At 40.9% G+C, this 22466-nt stretch overlaps 1 protein-coding gene across 1 annotated transcript in view; it reads right to left on the bottom strand.

Annotated features, from left to right (window-relative positions):
* Positions 1–22220, bottom strand: part of LOC103724751 (nuclear RNA export factor 5-like) — a 69304-nt gene extending 47084 nt beyond the window's left edge. Inside the window, exon 1 of the mRNA XM_029558063.1 lies at positions 22202–22220. Coding sequence (XP_029413923.1) covers positions 22202–22220 — 19 coding nt within the window. The remainder of the gene's footprint in view (positions 1–22201) is intronic.
* Positions 22221–22466: the final 246 nt, after the last annotated feature.

Genomic DNA, 22466 nt, shown 5'->3' with positions numbered 1-22466 from the left:
AGGAATTTTAAGTATCAAAAATCATAACATTATGCCACTTTTAAAATATTTTATTTATTATTATTTTTATTTTACATATGTAAGTGTATTGCTTGCATGTATGTCAGTCCAACCCTATCGTGCAATGCCCTGAGAGGTCAGAAGAGGGCTTTGGATTCCCCTGGAACTGGAGTTACAGACGGTTCTTAGCTGCCATCTGGGTTCTGGGAATTGAACCTGGGTCCTCTGCAAGAGCAGCCAGTGCTCTTAACTGCTGAGCCAACTCTCCAGTCCCAAATTATGCTATTAAAAAAAATATATTAACTGTGGAAAGGCAAAACAAAAGATTGGAAAAGTCTTAATAATTTTAGCATGTATTTATTTTATATTTTAATATTATGAGAGATAATAACAAAATAATTTACCATTTGCTGTGAATTTTTTTTTCTCCTGGAGATACTAAGTGTTTTAGTTAGTTTTCTATTGCTGTGATAAAAACACTGACCAAAACCAACTTGGGGTGGAAAGGGTTTGTTTGGCTTACAGCACAGTCCTTCGTCAAGGGAAGCCAATGCAGGAGCTCAAGTCAGGAACCTGGAGCATAGTCCATGGAGGAGGGCTGCTTACTGGCTTGCTCCCCTGGCCCATGCTCAACCTGCTTTATTTTACAACACAGGACTACCTGCCTAGGGGTGGCACTACCCACAGTGGGCTGGGCCCTTCCATATCACTCAATAATCAAGAAAATGCCCCACAGACATGGCCACAGGCCAGTCCAATGGAGACAATTCCTCAATTGAGGTTCCCTCTACCCAGGTGTAGCAAGTTGGCAACTGAAGTTATCCAGCACAATTGAACCCTTGTCAACTTGACACACAAACACATCATTTTGAACCACAATCTTTCCATTTCTCATCCCCAAGATCTCATTTTAATATTACAACATAAACCAGTACAACATTAAAAGTCCAACAATCTTTAAAAAAATTCAAACACTTTAAAAGTTCAAAGTCTTTTAACTGTGGGCTTCTGTACAATCCCCCCCAAAAGGTAAGTACTGTCTTATTTCAAAGTCCAGCATATATCTCAAGGCTGGACATATGGGATTCACTCATGATCTTCTGGGTTCCCAAAGACTTATGCAGCTTTGCTTCTCTGGTTCTGCCATCTACAGCACACATAGCTTGTCTCTTAGGTTCAAGCCAACTCTACTCCATACCTGCCATATCCCTTGGTGGTCGTGCCTTGTTCCTGGCATCTCCAAAATGATGGGGTCTCCTCTGAAACTGAGGGTGCACCTTCACCAATAGGTTCTCCTGGCCTCTCAGGGTGAAAAGCCTCAGATTTTTTTCCAGGCCCCTCCACTGCTACAGAACTGAGATATTCTGTACTAGCTAGTAAGTTCCTCTCTGTTCCTGATGTTGGTCAGCTCTTTTCTCATAGGAATAATGCTCATTACTTTTTAAATTAATTTATTTATTTGATGAGTATGCGTGTATTGCCTGCATGTAGGTAAGCACACCCTTGTCGTGCAATGCCTGTGGAGGACACAAGAGACAGTTGGATCCTGTGGGAGACAGGCCTGAGCCTAGGGTAAAAGTCTTAATGACAGCCATACAGCAGGCCTGAGACAACAGCCCAACTGCTGGAGCCACAAGGAACACCTTGTGACATTGGCTCCCATTGGCAGATCACGAAACTGATGCCTAGAGCTTGCCACTCCCTAATTACCACCCTTGGAATTCCAAATTGCAACACTTAGATATTGCAACAGTCAGGTTCATGTGTTTTCCAGGAATCCAGGCTCTGTAATCTGAAATTCATTATGCTAATGAGGCATCTGGCTCGCTATACTGTGATAGGACACTAAGCCTGTTATGCTAATAAGGTATCCTACTTCGCTGTGCTATGATTGGACTACTACCCCTATATAAGCTTGTGCCTTCCTGCAAGAAACTAGATCTGTGTCACTGAACATGGTCTCCTGTGTCTGAGTGCGGCTCCACTGACACAGTCTCCTCACCAGCCCTGGGGTCTGGGACCAGGCAGAAGCAGCAATGATTGGAGGCAGCACTGGGCAAGCAGAAGAGCAGCCTCATCCCAGGGCGAGCTGAAGAGTGGCCATGGTGCCCATGAAAATGAAGGAGCAGCGCCCATATGAACGGAGGAGCGGTGGTCACACTGACGGCCAACGTGGGGCTGCAACACTCACTTAATGTGGGGCATGCAAAGCCCGACCCCACGAGGCTGTACACTTGGGCTGTTAACACTTTGGGCATCTAGTGCCCCCTCTGCCAGTGATGTGTCCGTGGGTTCTCGCCACTTTCGTTCTCCTGTGCTTCCTCTTCTGGCTCGCAGTCTTTGGCTTGCCATGTCATTCCTGTCTCCACCAGTCATCTTCCTGAATGGCTCCTAAGTCCTTCTGGGTACGTCTTGCAGGGTGAATGACCTCCAGAATGAGGAACAGTCATCCAGCTGCTGTCAGCCCCTGTGCCATCACGTTGGTTTCTCTCCTCAGGAGTAGGCAAATTAGGGTAACGGAAGGATGTAACTAAGGTATTAGATGAAGTGCCAGCTCTTTCTCCCTGGTTTACTGATTCCTGCTGCTGGGATCTGGAGCAATGGGCTTGTGTGCTATTCCTGGCCAGAAAGAGAGAAGTCAGGGAGGGGTGTCCATTATCTGGGCCGTTCTACCCCATTGTGGCTGCCATTCTGGCCTCGCTTCGGGGAGTTCCCCCTGATGCCCCTGAACAGGATGATATCTTCCCCCCAAAAATAGATAAACAAGTAAAACAGCAGGATGGTGGGGGGGCTTGTCCCAGGCATTCCTGGCCAAAGTGAAATTAACAGATCCTTGCTCTGAAACAGGAGCAATGGATGTTGCTAAAGATGCAAAAGATGAGGAACTAGGGTTTCTTGGCCCCCTTGATGAAAAATAGAAAGTCAAGTCAGCTTCTGCTCCACCATTACAGGGTGGTGGCCATCCACCGCCATCTTATGTTGGCTTTAAGTGAGGCCCCTGCTACAAGGCCAATGGCCTCTCACCAGCAATAAAGCATTGGAGGGCATTCACTCAGCCCACTCCCACCCCCATGGTGAGATGGAGGGACCCTCTCATAGGGAAATGGAAAGGCCCACACCTATTATTAACACAAGGGCGAGGCTATGCTTGTGTCTTTCCAGATAATGTTCCAGCCCCCACTTGGCTCCCAGCCCGAAATATTAAGAGTTGTCTGCTACAGAAACCCCCCTTCCACAACCACCGACCCTGGAGATGGCAGCCCTGACCCTGGAGGAAGTGACACACCTCTCAACCACTGAGAGACAAACCCGGTGTCGCAGACCACAAAAGCGACCATCTCCAATGGCACACCTGATAACCTGGGGTGACCTTAAACATCTCACCTCACAAGCAAAGTCTATAGAGCAGTTGTCCCATCTCAACATCTGATCCCCTCAAATTTAAATGATCCAAAAGACAAACATACCTCTACAAACAATGACCTACTGTTCCTTGCCCTTACCAACCTATAATTGGCTTTTTAAAAGAAAAAGGGGGAGATGTGGGAGACAGGCTTGAACCTAGGCTGAAAGTCTTAATGAAAGCCAGACAGCAGGCCAAAGGCAACGGGCTGCTGCCACAAGGAACGCCTTGTGACATTGGCTCCTATTGGCAGATCATGAGACTGATGCCTAGAGCTTGCCACTCCCTAATTACCACCCTTGGAATTCCAAAATGCAGCACTTAGATATTGCAACAGTCAGGTTCATGTGGTTTCCAGGAAACCAGGCTTTGTAATCTAAAACCCATTATGCTAATGAGGCTTCTGGCCCTCTATACTGTGATAGGATGCTAAGCCTGTTATGCTAATAAGGTATCCTACTCGCTGTGCTATGATTGGACCGCTACCTCTATATAAGCTTGTGCCTTCCTGCAAGAAACTAGATCTGTGTCACTGAACCTGGTCTCTTGTGTCTGAATGCGGGGCTCTGCTGATACAGTCTCCTCACCAGTCTTGGGGTCCGGGACTGGGCAGAAGCAGCAACCATCAGAGGCAGTACTGGGCGAGCAGAAGAGCGGCCTCATCCCAGGGCAAGCTGAGGAGCGGTCACAGTGCCCATGCAAACAGAGGAGTGGCCGCCGCCCATGGCAGCCACAGGATCCCCTGGAACCAGAGTTACAGACAGTTGTTAGTTGCCATGTGGGTGCTGGGATTCGAACCCAGGTCTTCTGCAAGAACATTCAGTGTTCTTAACTGCTGAGCCATCTCTCCAGACCCAGTGACCATTATTTTTATCTGGACTCTTTTCCTTTATCTGGTCAAACAGAAGCAGTTTCAAATCCATAATTTAAGATCTTTGAGCGGGCCAGATCAAATGCTTCTTTGTAACATGAAATATTTTTGTTTAGTTTTATGTGACAAGGTCCTTGCTGTGTAGACCTGACTGACCCCAAACTCACTATGTAGAGTAGGCTGGCCTCCAACTCTGACTGATCCTCCTGCTTTTTTCTTCCAAGTGCTGACATTGCAGGTATGTGTTACCATTCCCAACACATTTAATTTTTAAAAACTGTTAACTTGCATTTATTTATTGTATGTATACATGTGTGTGCATGCATAGGCATATGTATATGGGCACATGTGTCATGGTGCACATGTGGGAGTCAGAGGGCAACATGTGAAATTTGGTTCTTTCCTTCCACCATGTGCATCCCAGGAATACACTTCGGATCATGTACTTTGGTTTGAGGCACCTTACCTGTTGAACCATCTTGCCAGCCTTGTCCTTTTTTTTTTTTTGCGTTAACTATATTATCCCCTTTCAGTACTCCTCTTAAATTGGGTAATGCTGGAAGCCTCTGTTAAATTTGCCCTTTTCTTTTCAATTTCTACAATATTTATTAAATAATGTGACTATGACTAGGCAAAAAAGGCAGTATATGTGAAAATATTGAAGTTTACATACTTACACATTTCAATGATAAAACATTAAGGTAGAATATTCTTATTGTCAAAATTTTGTGTTTTCCAAGGATTTCAATAACAGTCTAGAATATTTCTCAACATCATATTATGATTTTCAGAAGAGTTAATTGGAGGTATCAATTTAAATTTTGTTAATCATAAAGTATGGCTTTTGCAAAAGTTACTGAAAATTTTAATAAATGTAAGATCATATTTAAAACCACTCTTTATGCATGCTAAAGGCCTGAATTTTAGTGTATTTCATATAATAGATCCTAATCAAATTTAGAACCCCTCCCCCATTTGTACCCTCTATTTCCTCTCCACCTGATTTCATGCATTCTGTTATATGTGTTAAGTCCTATGCAATCACACATTTGCCCCTAGATGTTCCTTGGTTCAAGTTCATCCACTGAAGTCTCATCATACTTCCTAGAGCCACTTCCTTAAAGATCTACTCTCCCTCACCCAGCAGTAATCAGTTGCCAGTAGTTCCTCAGCTAGTTTTGGGGCCTGCTGCCCAGTACCCTTGCTCTATGCTGTGTTTTTGTCTGATTAAGTTGGCCTGGTACTTGTGCATGCTGTCACCATTGTTGTAAGTTCATATGAGCAAGTTCCCAGTGGCCTGAAAGCCTCTGTTTCCTTATGTTCATGTACCAAACCTGGCTCTTGTAAATTTTTCTACCCCCTCTTCCATAGTAGTCTCTGAGCTGTGTGTGGGTGAGGTTTAATTTAGGAGTTATATCCAGGGACATGTACTCTACAGTCTCTTATTCTCTAAATCTTAGTCAGTTGTGGCCTTCTGTGTGCATCACACCCTTATGTGAGGAAGTTTCACTGGTGAGAGCTGAAGGATATATTAGTATTCCATCTACCTCCTCTTCTGCTATGTTCCATGAGCCATAGGTGTAGACTTTACACTGTAGATGTGTCATTTAGGGCTGGGCATCTCTCAGACATACAGTTTCTGTGTGCTACCAGTTGTGGAACTCTGTAGTAGACTCCATCTGTTGTAAGAAGCAGCTTCTTTGGTGAATGGTGTATGATTTACATGACTTTAAATCTATATATACCATACAGTATGAAATTTCATTTGTCTAAAGATTTGCCAGGGTGTTTTCTCTAGGATATATGACCTCTCTCTCCATGTGAATTTGGCTATATTTACAGTGACATACATGAGTTCCCTCCACTGAGAGGGCTTTAAGTCCATTTAGACAACTGTTGATTACCCCCAAGATAAAAGTGCCTCTATACACCAACAGAGTTAATTTGCTTTGCCTGTCATTGTGGTTATTAGGCTTTAGAGGTAGGTTGGACCATTGATTTTCTTCCTTACAAGCTTGCAAAGTATCCTCTAGAACTGTGAGAGCTAGTCTTCAGGGAAAAGGCTTCCATGTCAGTTCCAGCTCCACTGTTCCACGTTCTGTGTCCGAAATATGTCCTGCTTTCAGAAATAGGGTCTTACCTTCAAGTTCTGGGTGTAAATCAAGGGCTGTGGCAATAGCCTGAGGTATTTTGGGAGTATCCTGGATTTCCCTGACCAACAACTCAAAGGGAGGTTTCTCCTGTCTGGTACTGTGTTCTGTGTTATATAGTGTTCAGGTATACACATGCACTCATGTTCAGCTATTGTATGTGTATTTTTCAGTGGTTTTGAGCTCATACATTTCCCTCTGGATTTGTATGCCACCCAGGCTTTCTTTATTTATCTCCTCTCCTCTCCTCTCTGTTAAGAGAGATGATGCACACTTATGACTTCAGTTACATTTGGATACACAAACTCACATGATGTCCTCTCCTCTCCTCTCCTCTCTTCTCCTCTCCTCCCCTCCCCTCCCCTCTCTTCTCCTCTCCCTCCCTCCTCTTTCTCCTCCATCTCTCTCTGTCTTTCTCTCTCTCTGTATGTCTAACTTCCTTGCTCACTCCCCGGTTTAAACACCCCCATTTCCCCCATTTTCCCCTTGATAATATCTGCCCCCTTTACCTTCATGGTTCCTTGTATTTTCTTCCCTTCCCAGTTGAATACACCCATTTTCCCCATCCCCTCCTTGGTACCATCTATTTCCTACTATTCCCCTGAAGCTGTTTCTTTCCCTTTACCTCGATGCTTCCTTTCCATTTTCCTGGCCCCTGCTGTTACATCAGGATATATACTCAACTATACAGGATTGGTGCTAAGATTCACAAATGATGGAGAACATGTTGCTTGCTTTTCTGAGTCTGTGTTATTTCACTTAGTATAATAGTTTCTAGTTCTATCCATTTAGCTGTAAATTTCATAATTTCATCTTTCCATACCTCTGCGTAGAACTCCATTTTGTAAATGTACCACATTTTTCATTATCCATTTGTCAGGTGAGGGACATTCAGGTAGTTTCCATTTCTTAGCTATTCTGAAAAAACATCAACTAACATGGATGTACAGTTATCTCTATAGTAGGATGAGTCCTTTGTGTATATGCCAAGGAGTGGTATAACTGGATCTTATGCTAGATACATTTTTTTAGTTTTTTTAAGAGTTCTCCACACTGCTTTACATAGTGGTTGCACTACTTTGCATTCCCACCAGCAGTGACTGAGCATTAATTACCTTTTCTCCACATCCTCACCAGCATTTGGTATCTTTTCTTCTCTTGATCTTAGCCAATCTGACTGGGGTAAGATGAAATCGTAAAGTGATTTTGATCTGCACTTCTCTAATTTCTAAGGATATTGAGCACTTTTTAAGCTGTTTCTTAGTCCTTATTATTTCTGCATTTGAGAACTCTCTGTTCAGGTCTTTCGTCCATCTTTTTATTGAGTCATTAATTTTCTTTTTTCTTTTCTTTCTTTTTTTTAGTTCTTTGTATATTTTGGGTATTAATCCTCTGTTGGTTGTCTAGCAGATAAAGATTTTCTTCCACTCAGTGGGTTTTCTCTTTATGTTCTTATTTCTTTTGTTATACAGAAACTTTTGAGTTTAATGAGGTTCCACTTGTTGATTGTTGACATTAATGTGTGAGCAACTGATGTCTGATTTAGGCAGTTCTTTCCTAGGCCTATATCTTGGAGAATACTTCCTATGTTTTCTTCCAGCAGTTTCTGAGTTTTGGGTTTTATATTGAGGTATTTGCTCCATTTGGAGTTGACTTTTGTGCAGTGAAAGACAAAGGTCCACTTCCATGCTTCTACAGGTGGATGTCTAGCTTTGTCAGCATCATTTGTTGAAGAGGCTGTCTTTCCTCCAGTGTGTGTTCTTGGCCTCTTTGTCAAATATCAGTTGGCTGAAATTGCATGCATTCATATTTTGGTCTTCAATTGTGTTCCATTGTTCTACATGTCTGTTCTTGTGCCAGTGCCAGGCTCTTTTATGATTATAGCTCTGTAAAATAGTTTGAGATTTGTTATGATGATTCCCCCCAGCATTGTTCTTTTTTCCCAAGACTGCTTTGGATATGCAGGGTCTTTTATGATTCCATATGAATTTTGAGATTTTTTTTTCTAGCTCCGTGAAGAAAATCATGGAGGATTTTGAACGGTATTGCCTGTAATCTATAGATTTCTTTTGGTAGGTTTGTAATTTTTCTCTTTTAATACGCTCTCTCTTATGCCTTATTGTTAGGATTGATTGTTCTGATAACTTTCTTTTTTTGGAGTAGTATACATATGATAGCATTTGACAAATGGTAACAGGTCACACCGTTGAGTCTAAGTGAAACACGTCTTTCAGGCTTTCGGCTTGACATTCTCTTAAACGGCATTTCAAAGTGTTCTATATGTACCAAGAATGGGAGAGAAAAGTGTGCCAAGGAATGAAGGAAATTAATGGGCATATTAATATTCTTCCTTCTAAGGCAAAAAAAATTATTGAAAGATTTGGAGTTAGCTTACATTAATACAAATACAAATACAAGTGTATCTTTAATAATTAACAAAATTCTTATATTTTATAAAATATTTGAAAGAAATGCTTTATAACTTACTTTAAAAATTAGGTAGTTGGGGCTGGAGAGATGGCTCAGTGGTTAAGAGCACTGATTACTCTTGCAGAGGACCCGAGTTCAATTCCCAGCACCCATATGACAGCTATGAACTGTCCTTAACTCCAGTTCCAGGGGAATCTGATGCCTTCTTCTGACCTCTGCAGCGTTGCATGGCACGAGTGCACTCACATACATGCAGGCAATACACTCATACACATAAAAAAATAATAATTTAAAAATTAGGTAGTTTTCTTTTTATGTTTTATTGTAATATTCACTTAGCATACTATTTCACTAAGGAGAAGCACTATCAAATGATAGAGTATCTCTGATAAATCATATGTCATGCATTATTTTTTTTCTTGGTGCATGGTCTCATCATGTAGCCTATACTGATCTCAAACTCATGGTGATTCTCTTGTATCAGCTTCCCAAATCCTGGGATTACAGGCATGTGCCCCTATGCCTAACTCCATCCATTATGAAGGTTTAGAAAGGATCTTAACTTTGAGAGAAGAGCAACATGAGATGGAGTGTCCATTATCTTGACAGACCATGTCATCCTACATGAGCTTGCTGAAGGGTTTAATGAAAGGATGTGTTACTACTTAGCTTCAAAAATTTGGAAGACATATTTTATTGAAATTTTATGTATTATTTTTATTTTATGTGTATGAGTGTATTGTGTACATGTATGTAAGTCCATCTGTGTTGTACAATGGCCATGGAGGTCAGATTAGGGCATTGGATCCCCTGGAACTGGAGTTAGGACTGTTGTTAGCTGCCATGTGGGTGCTGGGAACTGAATCTGGGTCGCTGCAAAAGCAGCCAGTACTCTTAACAGCTAATCCATCTCTCCAACCCTTTTTATTATTATTATTTTTTGTCTTTTTGAGACAGGGTCTCCCTGTAGTTCCAGCTAACCTGAACTCACTATGTAAACCAGGCTGGCCTTGAACTTACAAGGATCTGCCTGCCTCTGCCTCCTGAGTGCTGGGATTAAAGGCATGCACCACTATGCCCAGCTATTATTAATTTTTAAAGATTTATTTTTAATCATGAATATGTGTATGTATACATGAGTACTAGTGCTCCCGGAGGCCTGAGTTTTCTGAACCTATGAAGCTGTAATTATAGATGGTTGTGAGCTGCCTGACAGGGGTATTGGGAATTGAATTTGTGTTCTCTGTGGAAGAGCAACACATTTAACTGCTGAGCCATCTCTCCAGCTGTCTTTCAGTATTATGATCAATGGTGGCCAGTGAGAAAGGGAGTCTTGAACAAAAGCTATTATATGCCTTCTTAAATAGTTCATTGGTGTATTTTTTTCTGGGAGAGGAACTTAAAACTTTGAACAGTTTCTTGCTTTTAGGGGACAAACAGAGCTAGAGATTAATTCTAAAGAAAAGACTGAAGGGCTCCCACAGGAATTCTCTGCCTCTTGTTTCTATCACATAATCATGTGATCTTGACTTCCTGTCTGTCAACCTTGGTTATCAGGGCACTCTGGATGTGAGATAACCACCACCTTTTTACCCCGGATGCCCACAAACCTTTGTGACACATTTTGAAGTCTTTCACACAACATCATGAGTGGGGGGTGTGTGCCGCATGAACCTCAACTTCACAATGGTTTCCTCCAACTGTTCCCTGATGTTCTCCCCTCTCCCTGACTGCTGTGGTATGTTCCAGACCGCTGGCTGGGAAGCCTGACGAGTATCAGCATCAGAAGCAGCCGCCACCAGGCCAGGAAAGACCAAGGACCAGAAAGAAGTAAAGGGGTCGGGTACTTAGGGCTCTTTGTGTGGGTGTATCCTGTTTTATGAGTTTAGGGGGATCTGAAACAAAAATTTAAGAGGAAGTGAGTATTCTGGGACCAACAAAAGTTAATTAAAACCCAGGAGGACTTGTTCCTTTGTGTGGCCAGTAAGGTGTCCTGATCAGGCCATTTTGGGGTCTTGGATTTTGTTTTGTTTGTCTAAGGCTAATCTTTGATTTCAGTAAAGGAGTTTCTACTGGTGTCAAGTTCCTCTTCTTAAGGCACGTTTAGGACATGAGTTTTTTCTCTTAGAGGCTGTAGAAGCCCTTTTGCCCTAAACTGGAAAGAGCATCATGGCTCATGATGGCAGTTGAAGAACTTTTCCCACTTGTCCTTGAGTCAGAACCATATGTTGTAGAGATTTTCTTATTCTTTTCTCTCGAATTCCAGATAACATCAGCATGCCCAAGACCAACAAAAATGAATTCCAAAAAGACCACAAAGAAGAAGAATATGGGGCAAATAAGCCTAACACATCAGGCAAGATGGAGGAATGTAAGACCAGTTCAGAGGGCCACTCTCAAGGTGAGTTGGTAATAAAAACTTCCTTAGACAGTGTTTGACGGCTGTAAAAAAAACAGGTATTCTGTGACTTAGGTACATTAAAGGGATATAGAAAGAACTTTTTTTGAGGTTTCATTTTTCTTTCTCATTACTCTGCTCCTCCTCTTTTGTATTCTTTTTCTTTCTCCAACTCTTTAAGTACAGGGATTAGAGCTTTAATTGGTAAGTAAAATTAAAATATTTTATTTTATTTTAAAACATTTTAAATTTATTTTTATTTTATGTGTATGAGTGTTTTGCATGCATGTGAGTGTGCCATATTCATGCAGTGACCATGGGAGCCAGAAGAGTGTGTTGGATCCCTAGGTACTGGCATGAAGGATGGTTGTTAGCTGCCATGTGCATGCTGGGAACTGAACTCATGTCTTCTGCTAAAAAAGTAAGTGCTCTTAACCACTGAGCCATCTCTCTAACTCCCCTTTTTTTTAATTAAAGAAAGAAGCAGGGACTGGAGTGATTACTCTGTGGTTAAGAGAACTGGCTGCTCTTGCAGAGGATCCAAGTTTGGTTCCCAGCACCTACACAGCAGCTAAAAACTGGCTTCACTCCAGTTCCAGGGGATTGGATGCCCTCTTCTGGCCTCCATGGTCACTGCACACATATGGTGCACTCACATTCAGGCAAAACACTCATACACATATAATAAAAATAAATGAATTAAACATATTTTAGAGACCAACAAGGTATAATTATAATATCTGTGTTTGAAAAGATGTATTGTTTGAATCAGTTAAATATATTGGAAGTAGAAACATGTTTTTTTGTAGTTTGACTTTGGAGAATGTGAGTTGTATATCTGTAACAGAACAGAAATGATGTGAATTATGGGGTGTTGGATTCATGCCATTTTCCAGGAGTTCTTTACTTACTTAAAAGTGATGACTGCTCTGTGGTAAAATTCTTTGGGTATATAATAACTGTGTTTTCATAAAAAATTAGGACTTGAAGTCTTCCGCAACAGGTATTTGAAGTTTTGGTTTGAGTAGTGCATGTTAGGCAAGCACTCTGCTGCTGAGCTATATCCCCTACTTAGGGTGTTGAAATATTTTTCTATGAAATAATTATTCTGATGATTGTAGGATGATTTTTTTATTTCCATATGTTAATATGTATAGATGAAAATATAAAACTTAACAAATCATTACTGAAGTTTTTCTTTTTTTCTTTCACTTTTAAGACAGTGTTTCATGTAGCCCAGGTTAACATCAAACTTGCTATGTAACTGAAGATGATCTTGAACACTGATGCTCTTGCCTCCTATTCCTAAGTGGTAGGATTACAGGAGTGTACCACCATGCCCAGTTTATGCAGTACTGGCTGTCAAACCCTTATGTTCTAGTCTGCTTTCAGTTGCTGTGATAAAAACACTGACCAAAACCAACTTGGGGTGGAAAGGGTTTGTTTGGCTTACAGCACAGTCCTTCATCAAGGGAAGCCAAGGCAGGAGCTCAAGTCAGGAACCTGGAGCATAGTCCATGGAAGAGTGTTGCTTACTGGCTTGCTCCCCTGGCCCATGCTCAGCCTACTTTATTATACAACACAGGACTACCTGCCTAGGGGTGGCACTACCCACAGTGGGCTGGGCCCTTCCATATCACTCAATAATCAAGAAAATGCCCCACAGACATGGCCACAGGCCAGTCCAATGGAGACAATTCCTCACTTGAGGTTCCCTCTACCCAGGTGTAGCAAGTTGGCAACTGAAGTTATCCAGCACAATTGAACCCTTGTCAACTTGACACACAAACACATCATTTTGAACCACAATCTTTCCATTTCTCATCCCCAAGATCTCATCTTAATATTGCAACATAAAACCATACGACTTTAAAAAGCTCCACAGTCCTTAAAAATCCAAACACTTTAAAAGTAAAAAGTCTCTTAAAAGTCTTTGAACTGTGGGTGTCTGGAAAATCCAAAACAAGGTACATACTGACTTATTTCAAAAGGGAAGACTCAGGCACACTTAAGCAAAACCAAGTCTAGCAAAATAACGGAAGGCTGGACAACTCAAGACATGGATTCACTCATGATCTTCTGGGCTCCAAACGGCTTGAGTAGCTCCTCTTCTTTGCCTCTGCCATCCACAGCACACACAAAACTTGGCTCTTAAGCTCAAGCCAACTCCACTCCACACCTGCCACAACCCTTGAACATTGTCCCATGATCCTAGCATCTCCAATATGCTGGGATCTTTTCTGAAACTGAGGGTACACTTTTACTAATGGGCTCTCCTGGTCTCTTAAGGTGTAAAGCCTCAGACTGTTTCTATGACCCCTTCATGCTTTCAACACCAGAACCATTTAGGTGACTCATATATTACCAAATGCTAAACAGTTTAAGCTGCAGGCCCCCACCGGACCCCTCTGGACCCCTCTGGACCACAGCTTCTGTGTGCTGATCCTCAGGAGATACTTCCCAGAAGATTTTGCCACAATGATGCGGGTTTCTTGTTAGTCGCAGCTGATTTTTCAACCCCAGCTAATCAGCATCAGTTGTCCCAGTAAAGGTTTCACTTCAGTGGTGCTGATCTCTTTTTAATCACAGCTGATTCTTCAGCCCCAGCCAACCAGAAACTACAAACTCTCAATTGAAAATATTATACAATCAGCCATGATAGTCTTGGCTCCCTTTGAAGTTTCAGAAATCAGGCCTCCATTGTCTACACCTCTTTTATAATTGTCTTCCAAGTCCCCACTGAAGAGCTTACTGATCTCCAAGCAATTTTCCAGTCCAAAGTTGGCAAAATTTCCACTGTCCTCCAAGACATATGGTCAGGTCTGTTACAGCAATAGCCTACTCTCTAGTACCAATTTCTGTCTTAGTCAACTTTCTATTGCTATGATAAACACACTGATCAAAACAACCTTGTGGAGGAAAGGGTTTAATTGGCTTACAGCACAGTTCATCATCAAGGGAAGTCAAGTCAGAAACTAAGGGCAGAAACCTAAAGCACAGACACTGGAGGAATGCTGTTTACTGGCTTGCTCTCCTGGCCCATGCTCATCACACTGTCTTATATAACGCAGGTCTACCTGCCCAGGGATGGCACCACCCACATTAGGCTGGGCCCTCACAAATTTCCCAACAATCAAGAAAATGCACCACAGATATGACCATGGGCCAGTCCAATGAAGACAGTTTCTCAGTTGAGGTTCCCTGTACCCAGGTATATCAAGCTGACAACTGAAGCTATCCAGTACACCTTGGCTTTGTGCATGGTAGGTAAGCCCCCTACCACAGCCCCCTATCATTAATATTTGGGAAATCAGATTGATTTGTTGACTTTCCAGATCTTGAAACATTTGCCATAGAAGCATCATTCAGCCTTACCTAAATCCGGCATAATTTGTGGTTTAATCTATAAGGAGACGTTAGCTGTCTGCCATGTTTGCAACCTCTCAAGATGTGAAGAGAATGAGAACATAACACTTTCAGATAAATGTACATTTTATAAATATCAACTTGTTCTATGTTTCTTTGCTACATCTTACTTTTCTTGTGGTGTTGGTGATCAAACACTCATGTTCTTGCTAGGCAAGCACTCTACCATTGAGCTGCTTCCCTAGTCTGTAAATAGGCTTTTGATGTGTGTCTTTACTGGGATTCTTAGAGGTACAAGTGGACAGTGACCCCCACCTCAGGATACTCTTGGGATTATTGATAGAATGAGTCTCTTATATGATTGAATCAGTCTTAGGGTGGGCTATAGGGAGAGAATTGCTCAGGCACAATTTTCGGAACTTCAGTACGGTTGTAGTTCCTATTGGTGTATATAACATTTAATACCACAGTTGTGCCTGTTTGTTGCTCTGATTCTCTTCTATGTCTAGAAATCAGGTATTGCGATTCCACCAGCTTAACTATTTTTGCTCAAGATTGCTGTGGCTATAAGGATCTTTGGGAATATATAAATTTAAGGATTTTTCTGACTGTGAATAATTTCATTGGTATTTAAGTGATACTGTAACAAATCTATAGATTACTTTGGGTAATATGGATATTTTAAAAATATTGATTCTTAAAATCCACAAATATGAAAAGATAGTCCAACATTTAGTGCCTTCAATTTGTATTTTCAATGTTTTGTAATACCCATTACAGAGGTCTTTCATATACTTAGGTAAATTTATTCTTATGCATTTTGTGGTTATTATTATGGAATTGCTTTGATGAATTCTTTCTGTACAAGTTCATTATTGATGCCTAGAAAAGCTGCTGGGGTTTTAAAAAATATTTTTGGACAATGTCATACACGTATGCAATAAAATATGAGTTTTTATGCACAATTTCACATGTGAAGACAGTGTATAGTTACCAAATTTGCCTCCCATTATTCTCTCTTGTCTTCCTCCCTGTCCTGCTGAATCCTTTCTTCTGTCCGACTAGTCCCTCTCCTACTTCCATGCATAGTTTTGAACTCACTGAGTTTAAATAGATTTGCTTGCATTAGCATGGACAACTTACCAGTGGATACCACTGAGGAAAATATGTACTAAGCCCCTGGCAACCAATTACCTGCCCAAAGCTCCTCAAAGAAAAGTGGACCCTCATGAGCACCTTGTTCATTCATCATGTAAAATTGATGGGCCTGATTTTGAGTAGATTTTGTGCAAGTAACCACAGATACTGTGGATTCATGGCTGCAATAACCACGCCATATCCAGAAGTCAGCATCTCACAGTATTCCTCCCCATCCTCTGACTCTTGCATTCTTCCTAGTCTCCTCTGAAGTGTTCTCCAGATGGTGGATGGGGTCTTATAGATACTCTGTTTAGGTGAACTCAGTAACTTATTTTCAGCTCTTTGATCAGTTATGAGTCTCTGCATTAACTGCAACCCACCGAAAAAATAAGCTTCTGTGATCAAGGCTTAGAGTATCACTTATCCATCAGTATGTGCATAAATAGAAGGCGTTTTGATAACAGGTCCATTTATCAAAATAAATGTAGTAGATTCCCTGATAGGGCCTGTGACTCCCCTAACTGTGGGCCTCTGATCAGTTTTATAACACCAGACATGAATTTTCTCCTATGGAACAGGCATCAATTCCTGTAAAAAAGCAGTTGATTGTCCCCATAGCAATCATTCTACTCTTTTATTGGTGCAAGTATCTTACCTGACAGGTAGGTGAGTATTTGTTGTAGTTTGAATGCCAAGTATATGTTATAGGCTCACATGCTTAAACACTTGGTCCCTGACTGATAACACTGTTTAAGAAGGTTGTGGAGTCCCCTGACCTCCACACATATACCCACACATGCATGCCCATACACAATAATAACACAAAATTTTTTTTAAAAAGAAGGTTGTGGAGGGCTAGAGAGATGCCTCAGTGGTTAATAACACTGGATGTTCTCGCAGAAGACCTGGGTTCAAATACTAGCACCCACATGGTGGCTAGCAAGCATCTGTAACTCCAGTTCCAGGGGATCTGACTCCTAAATCTGTCTTATGTGGGCACTGCACAACACAGGTGCTCTTACACACCGGTAGACAGAACACTCATACACATAAAATTAAAAAAATAACAAAGAAGGTTGTGGAAGTTTGGGAGAGATGGGTCAGTGGTTAAGAATACTGATTGCTTTTGCGGATACACCCAGGTTCAAATCCCAGCACCCAAGTGGCGGCTAACAACTGTCTGTAACTCCAGTTCCAGGGGCTCTGATGCCCTTTTCTGACCTCTGCGTGGATTGCACAACACTGGTGCACTTACATACAGGCAGATAATGCATTCATACACATAAAATTTAAAAAAAAATTAGAAAAAGAGAAAGTTGTGGGAGCTTGGTGCACTTACATACAGGCAGACAACGCATTCATACACATAAAATTAAAAAAAATCAAACATTTAAGAAAAAAGAAAGTTGTGGGAGCTTTAGGAGTACTTCTGGTGGAAGTAAATAACTGGAGATTGGACTTGAAGTTTTATAACCTGGCTCCACTTCCTGTTTACCCTCTGATTCCTGAATGCAGATGCAATATAATGATTTTATTTTTATTATATTTAAGTATGTATATGTGTATGTGTGTCTGTGTGAACATGTGAATATGTTTGCAGGTTCTGTTGGAGGTTACAGGCTTTAGATTCTTTGGACTGGAATTACAGGCAGTTGTGAGCCTCTCAATGTGGGTGCTGGGAACTGAACTCTGGTCCCTTTTAAGAGCAGCATGCACTACTCACCACTGAGCCACCTCTCTAGCCCCTACACAATCTGTCTTAAGTATTACTCTGTGTCTGATTTGTTAAAGGACTGTATCATAAATAGGTGTTGTATTTTATAATTTTTTCCTATACTTACTGTAATGATCATGTTACTTTCAATCCTTTATTGAATTAATTTGTGTATTTATGTATTTATATTTATGTGTATGAGTGTTTTGTCTGCATGTATGTAAGTGTACCATGTGTGTACAGTGCCCAAGTAGGCCAGAAGAGAGCATCAGATCCCCTAGAACTGGAATTATGGATGGCTGTGAGCCACTGTGTAGGTGCTAAGAACCAACTCAGTTCCTGTGCAAGAGCAGCAAGTGCTCTTAACCACTGAGCACTATCTCCCCAGCTCTCAGTCATTCATTATATTTATGCAAAATACTACATTAATTGATTTTCATAAGTTTAGGCATTATTGCATCCTTGGAAGGAAGCCCACTTGAGGATGGCATATATAAACTTTTTGGTGTTTTATTGAATTATACTTACAATCATTTTTGAGGATATTTGTATGTATTGTCATTAGGATATTGATTTAAGTTTTCTTTGTTGTACCTTTTTTCCAGGTTTTATTAGCAGGGTAGTGCTGAATTTATAGAATGTGCTTGGCATTCCCTCATTTTCAATTCTATGGAATAATTTAAGAACTGTTGGTATTAGTCATTTTAATATAGCAAAATTCAGAAGTAAATCCATCTTGTCTTAGACTTTATTATTAGAAGACATATTTCTGATTCAATCCCAGTTTTTAAAATAATTCTGATCATGTTCTTTATGTCATTTTGCTTTAGAATATTGCTGTTCAGTGCAGAATTTTGTCCATTTCTCTGTTTTCCAATAGTTAGCACACAATTTGTTGTTTGAGATAAGGTCTCACTTCATGGCCCAGCGTGGCTTGGAACTTGTTTGATTGTGTGTGTGTGTGTGTGTGTGTGTGTGTGTGTGTGTGTTGATTGTGGGGTATTGAAATTTCTGCCTAGTACTGCTAGTGGAGCCTATTTCAGTCTATATGTATAGTAGTGTTTGTTCTATAAAATTGGGCACCCTGTTTCAGATGTATATTGATTATTTTAAAATATTTTATTGAGTTTTTGTACATTTCATATCATGTTTGAATACATGATTTTTGTGTATTTGTAAAATCTAGGCCCTACAAATGAGAGATAGTGTGTGATATCTCTCTTTATGAGATTGGCTTAATTCATTTATAATGTTTCCCTCCAGATGGATGTATTTTCCTGCAAATAACGCCATTTTATTTTTCTTTATTGCTGAGAAATTTCCATTTTATATTTTTAAATTTTTATTTATTATTTTTATTTTATGTGTATGAGTGTATTGCCTACATGCATATAAGTGCACCTGTGTTGTGCAATGCCCACAGAGGACAGAAGCGGACATTGGATCCCCTGAAACTGGAGTTGCAGATGGTTGCTAGCTGCCATTTGGGTGCTGAGAATTGAACTCAGGTCCTCTGTAAGAACAGCCAGTACTCTTAACCAGTGAGCCATCTTTGCAGCCCCCCATTATATATGTAATATTTTGTTTATCCGTTTCTCTGTTGAGGGACACCTAGGTTGGTTCCATAACTTAGATATTGTGAATAGTGCTATAAAATATTGATCCTCAAGTATCTCTATGCTATGTTGAACTTAAGTCCTTTAGGTCAAATATCTAGGACTAATATAGTATAATATACCGATCTATTTTTATTGGTTTGAGGATCCTCCATAATGGTTTACATAGTGGACAGATTAATTTGCATTCCCACCAGTAGTGCATAATGTTCATTTTTTTGCACACATTCTTGCCAATATTTGTTGTTTTCCTAATTGTTATGGGGATCTGGGTGAGGGGTGATTGTATAGGGGATCTGCTGTGTTTATACTGTGGGATAAACAATGGACTGGATTTGGGGGAAAAGTAGAAGACCAAAATGTGGAGAAACGGAAATAGCTGGGAGGAAGGGTGGGGAAGCTGCAGAAGCGGCCCACCAAGAAAGTCAAAGTACTGAGGAGCAGGGAACCCACAGCCATGGGGAATGCAGAAGAGGCTAGCTGGAGAAGTTAAAGGGATAAACAGGAGGAGTGAGGAAATTGGGGCCCTGGGGATTGCAGGAGTGGCTAGCCAGCACCAGAGGGTGAAAATGATACATGCAAGGAGCAGGAAAGCTGCACACATGAGGAATGGAGAAGCAGTAGCCACAGAGAGTGAGAACAGAGCAAAAAAAAAAAAAACCCATGTTTTATTTAGAGAGGCAAATGGCTCCCAACAGGATAAGGGGACCCCAGACCTGCGAATCCTACTGAGAGCTCTTGGTCTGGCCTTCTGCAGGATCCTAGGCTCTCCCTTCCTCTGATTCCCTCCTCTTCTCCTTCCTTGGGGCTCCCAGGGTACCCTCCCTTGGGTGGACCTTTCTTTCTGCTAGTAGGACTTTTCCTCTGGATGTTAGGACTGTTAGCAGTTGGAACAGTTATTCCAGCACTTAAGATAGTTAACAGTTGCAAAAATTGCAAAGTCCTGGTGAACAAGAAGCAGCCCCCCTTCCCCCCGCAAAGGGGCCTGTCCCTGCTTTCTTGATGGGCCTAAATTCCCTTCACTTTCCTTAATAGTGACTGCCATTCCATTCTGATTGGAGTGAAATGAAATTTCAGTAATTTCAGTATAGTTTTAATTTTGATTTCTCTGGTGGCTGGTGAGGTTGAAGATTTTTTTTCATGTGTATTAGTTGTTTGTATTGCATTTTGAGAGCTTAGCTATATGTTCATTTCATTAGGCCATTCGTTGTGTTGAGTTCTTATTTAGTTTTTTTTAAAATTCTTTGTATATTCTAGATATTAGTCCCTTTTAGATGTACAATTAGCAAAGAATTTATCTTTTCTGTAGACTGTCTCTTCACTCAATTTTTTTTTGATTGCCATACAGAAACATTTTAATTACATGTGATCTCATTTGTCAGCTGTGTGCTTTATTCCCTGAGTGACTTAGTCTTAGCCCAAAAGTCCTTACCTATTTTATATCTTGAAATGTTTTCTCCAGTTTTTCCTCTAACAGTTTCAGAGTTTCAAGTTTTACATTAAGGTCTTTCATAGACTGAAAGTTAATGCATTTACTGGGTGAGAGATGGGGATCTAGTTTCATTCTTCTACATTTGGATAGACACTTTTGCTAGCACCATTTGTTGAAGAGCCCATATTTTCTCCAATGTATATTATGTATATTTTTGACAATTTGTCAAAAAATATCAGGTGACTATAGCTATGTGGGTTTATATTTGTCACCTATTCTATTCCACTGCTTTATGTACCAGAAGCATCCTGTTTTGTTCCTGTAGCTCTGTAGTATGATTTGAAAAATTAAGTATGACAATGCCTCCAGCATTATTCTTTTTCACTCAGGATTGCTTTGGCTTTGTGAACTTCCAAGTGTATTTTAAGATTATTTTTCTAATTTTGTAAAGATTGCTACTGAAATTTTGATGGGGATTATATCAGATCTAAAATGTGATTTGATAGTACAGAGTACAGTCATTTTCACAATGAGAATGTATAAACAACATTTTGTTTGCAGTTAGGAAAAGCACAAAAAACCTTTAATCTGATTATAAGTGGAAGTGGCCATGATTATTTCACTTAGTAGGCCAGTAGCTTATGCAGAGGCCTAGAAAACCGGATTCACTGCTTGTTCCTTTGTAAAGTCTAGTGTGGGGAGTCGTAGGCCCCCACCCCAGAAAACAGCAACCATTGTCTGTGAAACAGGCTGTTTGCAGGCATCAACAATTGACCCAGTTAAAGGCTAACCAGGTGGCACTGTAAAAAACATGTTTTTCTGCCCTGACCCTGCCCTGACCTTTTCTACCACACTTGAGAGACTTCTCCATCTTGTGGAACCATCTGGCTTTGTGATGTGACTGAGAAATTTATTGTAACTTCTGATCTAACTGTGAAACTGCGGTCTTTACTGGAACTTGCAATTAACTTTGGAATTTACTGCTGTTGCAAGGGTCTTTACCCACCTAGCTTCTTTCCCTTCTGCTTCCCTATAAAAGCTTTGTGTAGATGTTCAATAAATGAGACTTGATCAGAAAGCTTTTCTTGTCTCCATTCTTCATGTCTCTTGTCCCTTTCATTCCCCTCTCCTCTCTCCAGGTTCCCACGATGACTGTCTCGCGGGACAAGATATCTGGCACCCAACGTGTGGGGCTGGACACTGAGGACCCAGTGAGGGAGACGACGTTATCAAAAGGAACACGTTCATCCACATATTTCCTCGGATTTGCTGCGGGAGCCTGCCTCGCCATAAACTGAAAAAGTAAGTAAAAACGTCCGATTATGGGGCAAGAATTAAGCCAACATGAACTTTATGTTAAACAATTACATGAGGCTTTAAAGACATGAGGAGTAAAGGTTAAAACTACAGACTTATTTCATTTCTTTGATTTCATAAAAGAAACCTGCCTTTGGTTTCCCCAAGAGGGAGTTATTGATATTAAGAGATGGAAAAGGGTGGGAAATGCTTTAGAAGACTTTTATAAGGTTTTTGGCCCTGAAAAATTCCTGTTACCACCTTTTCTTACTGGAACTTAATTAAAGTTATTAGACACTAAGGAAGCCCTAACTGAAACCACCCTCAGACAGACAGAAAAAATTCTAAAAAGAAAAACCCTCTCAAACAGTAGCAAAGGTCTCACCTAAAAATGTGGACGTCATTTCTCTACATAGTGATGATGAGGGACCACCTCACAGTGAGAAATCCAATGTCCCCTTAAAGCTAGATACCATGGATACAGACACAGCACCCCAAGAATGTCCCTCTGGTTCTGAGAGCGATGATAATGATATTGCTCCGCTCACAGAATCTCCTGGCATTCATAATTCACCTCCTCCTTGCTTACTGCCCATAGCTCCTCTGGCCCTTGAGACTTTCCCTGCTTTTCCTCCCATGGATCATTTAGA

Source organism: Nannospalax galili, unplaced genomic scaffold (genome assembly GCF_000622305.1).
Source record: "Nannospalax galili isolate Female #2095 unplaced genomic scaffold, S.galili_v1.0 scaffold1188, whole genome shotgun sequence".
NCBI classification, from domain to species: Eukaryota; Metazoa; Chordata; class Mammalia; order Rodentia; family Spalacidae; genus Nannospalax; species Nannospalax galili.
This window is presented reverse-complemented; position numbering and strand designations above follow the sequence as displayed.